This window comes from Limulus polyphemus, unplaced genomic scaffold (assembly GCF_000517525.1).
Source record: "Limulus polyphemus unplaced genomic scaffold, Limulus_polyphemus-2.1.2 Scaffold9923, whole genome shotgun sequence".
Lineage (NCBI taxonomy): Eukaryota > Metazoa > Arthropoda > Merostomata > Xiphosura > Limulidae > Limulus > Limulus polyphemus.
The window spans coordinates 1-3509 of NW_013675533.1; the positions used below are offsets into that span (position 1 = coordinate 1).

General features: G+C 32.7%; 1 protein-coding gene across 1 annotated transcript in view; it reads left to right on the forward strand.

Annotated features, from left to right (window-relative positions):
• Positions 1 to 567: 567 nt before the first annotated feature.
• The window catches only part of LOC111083511 (arachidonate 12-lipoxygenase, 12R-type-like), a 10998-nt gene continuing 8056 nt past the window's right edge, over positions 568 to 3509 (forward strand). The window contains exons 1-2 of the mRNA XM_022380088.1: positions 568 to 684; positions 2930 to 2990. Of these exons, the coding sequence (XP_022235796.1) occupies positions 593 to 684; positions 2930 to 2990 (153 nt within the window). The 5' untranslated portion in view covers positions 568 to 592. The remainder of the gene's footprint in view (positions 685 to 2929; positions 2991 to 3509) is intronic.

The window sequence follows — 3509 nt, forward strand, 5'->3', positions numbered from 1 at the left end:
AACAATACGTGCCTTAATTGTTCGTTTCAAGCTGATACTGAGTATCAACAATACGTGCTTTAACTGTTCGTTTCAAGCTGATGCCGAGTATCAACAATACGTGCTTTAATTGTTCGTTTCAAGCTGATGCCGAGTATCAACAATATTTATTTCCAAAGCCCATGCTATTCAAATTTCAGCAGCAACCAAAAATGTGCACGTTTTAAGAAAGTGATTATTTTCGGTTGTTTTGGTGTATACAAACATAATTCTATTAAGCTCATCACTTATTTATACAATAAAAACTGATAAATACAGTGAATATGATAAATACTATGTTTTCGATGTTATAAAATAACCGTAGAATTATTTTATCAAATTATTGATACGTATGACAGTGATTGGAAATATATGGAATTCAAATCTTAAGATAGAAAGCAAAATATTATATATAACAAGAAGTGACTCATTTGCAAAGTTAACTAATTAAATCTCGCATATATACAAGCGAAGGTTCGTAGTTATTTCGAATTCATTAATGCTCCCTTAGAATATCAATTAGAAACGAAACTAAATATGAAAACTGATCACCAACGTTTCTTTTTTTTCCAGAATGATCATGGAAAAGTTCATGGCGATGGGAGGCTGGGTGGATAGGGTGATGACTATTGGCATGCGAGGACTTTGTTCTTTGATCGCTCGAGGGTAAACATCTATTGATCATATTTGTGTGCAGTTTGATATCCGAATTGAATAGGTTTAAAATTTAATTATTTCCTTACAATTGTATTAACTGCTGTCTAAGACATCCAGCAGAGTGTAAACTAAAGAACTTTGGAACAAACTAATCCTAGTTGGGGGTTTGGGGATTAAGATAAAAAAGCATTCGTTTAATATGCCTCAATACATAAAGCCAGATAAGAAAAACATAACGAACTTGACTCGTTAACTGCTTTCTTTATAGATGAGCACCAATCCGTACTGGGTATATTTTTCTTAGATACATAATTTCAAAAACATGCCCCTCCCAGTGGCAAGCCTGCAGACTTATACCACTAGAAACCGGGATTCGATACCCGTGGTGGGCAGATAGCCCTTTGTGTAGCTTTGTGCTTAATAACAAGAATAAAAAAAACAAAAAACATCGAGACTATACACGTTTTATTATTTCGTTATTTATCTAAAACTAGAGCGGTATTGGAAGCAAATAATTATGCTCCCCCCCCCCCCAGTGGTACAGCGTTAAGTCTGTGGACTTAACACTACTAGAAACCGGGTTTCAATACCCGTGGTGGACACAGCACAGATAGCGCATTGCGTTGCTCTGTGCTTAGCTACAAACATGAAAGAAAACAGTTTTCATGGCAGAGTTAAATAACAACATTACAACAAAGAAGGGCACGAATACTAAATACTACCACGATTAATTTCAGTCAAAATACTTGAAATTAATAACATAACTTTCACGTAACATGTATGATCCTATCTCAAGGGAAATAAAAATATCAGATGTGGCTTAAAGTATTACAAAAAGTATGATTATTGAGCTTATTTCAGCGTTGTTGTTGTTTTTTCATTCAGTCCACTTGTATCCCTAATTACTCTCCGTTTTCCACCGTTCTTTCAGAAAAAAAGCCAACAATAAATAAAATAAGTAAGCGTGGGTTCGTAATTAATTCAGTATTTCATACTTCTAAAAAAAATCAAGGCTAATGTCTTGGGTGAAATAAGTATATGGAAACTGTAAAGGAGTTAAATAGAAAGACGTTACCCTCTCTATGGAGTAGGAACCCAAACTGTCGATTTATTAAAACTTGTTTCAGTAGAAAAGGAAAACAAATGTGAGGTGTAATCATTAATCTGACATTAGACATGATAATTTCCTGTATTTCACAGAAAACTAGATTGTGTAATCACTTCACTCAGTTTCGGTCTGTAATTTTTTTTAATTTTATACAACTGACAAACGAAATTCAAAGGAAATGGTTCATTTCAATACTTTCATAAGACTAAGCCTAACTCTGTGAAGCCGTTAACAGTGTTAAGCCTAACTCTGTGAAGCCGTTAACAGTGTTAAGCCTAACTCTGTGAAGCCGTTAACAGTGTTAAGCCTAACTCTATGAAGCAGTTAACAGTATTCTGTTTTCAGAAGTAAGAACTACATCTTTCCTGTTATCCTTTTTCTTCTTTTTTTTCAAAAAATATTCTAAATATGAGAACAACAGTTACTTCTTTCATGTTATTATTATTGCACTTATTTTATTTAACATTGTATAGTTTTATTTTAATTTGATATGCAGTGATTCGAAGTTAAGGGCCAGCAGATCGAACATTTACTTTAATTATAAACAAAAAGATCATACTTTAGTTTTATTGTTATTTACAGTCGCTATGGGGCGCCACTTTTGCAACACCTTGTATATTGTTTAATCACAAAGGTTTGAAATAATAATTAGATATAAAACATGACTGTTTAAGCCTTCTTCTGGTTTGTTTTATACACAAATCTATATAACGGGTTATCCGCAGCAGGGATCGAACCCCAACGTTTAGCGCTATACGCCCCAAAATTTATCGCTAAATTACCGGAGGGGGGCTTGAACTTCTTTCGCGAAGATGCTGTCCACTTAATACTTTTGGCATTCAGAGATTTTGCATAATAAATATCAAGAAGTTGAAACATATGGAGCTTAATATAATATTACAACTAAAATTTGATTTGAGCGAAGTTGTCAAGGGTAAGAGCATACTTTATGATTGTTTTGGTAATGACAAGAAGCTGAGCTTGAAACACGGTCATCAAGTGGTCAAAATAGACAAATTGGAACATTGTAGTATGTTTGAAGTTTATGGTTGCTTCATACCAGCTTATTTTATATGTAAATTAAAATTTTCAATGCCAAAAATTGTATTTTAATGTGTTTGAATTTAGACAGCATTTTTTTTTAAGATTTCGAGAGTGGAAAATTGATCGTGACCTCAACATACCACGCGAGATTGAATCTCGTGGTGTAAGTATAACTTTATGCATATCTAATATAAATATATTTAACTAGCGAGTTTTTACTTTTTAATATTAAACCATAAAAAATTTAATATATTAAACCAACTGTGTAATAGCTGTGATATTACTGTGCTATCATAACTTATCCAATTGTAATATAAACACTTTGAATTATGTAGAGTGGCGCCATCTATTATCAAACTCATGAACCTATCTTCATGTTCGGTACAAAACTTCAAACTTGAATTCTACATTAATTCGGGCATAAAATAATATCTAAAGTTAGTATATACCCACCTAAATTAATTCACTATTTTTGAGTCGGGCCATTTGTCATTACTAAAATGACTTTATTTTGATGGTTTCGTTTATACTGGTATTTCACCTCTGAACACAAGTCACATTGCTCTGGTGCCGGTCATTTAATTGCAATAATTATTTCATAACAAAAACGATTCGTCGCGTAAAATCTCAATTGATAAGTAAAAATATATTGATTGTAACTTTCTGATATGAAATAATTCCT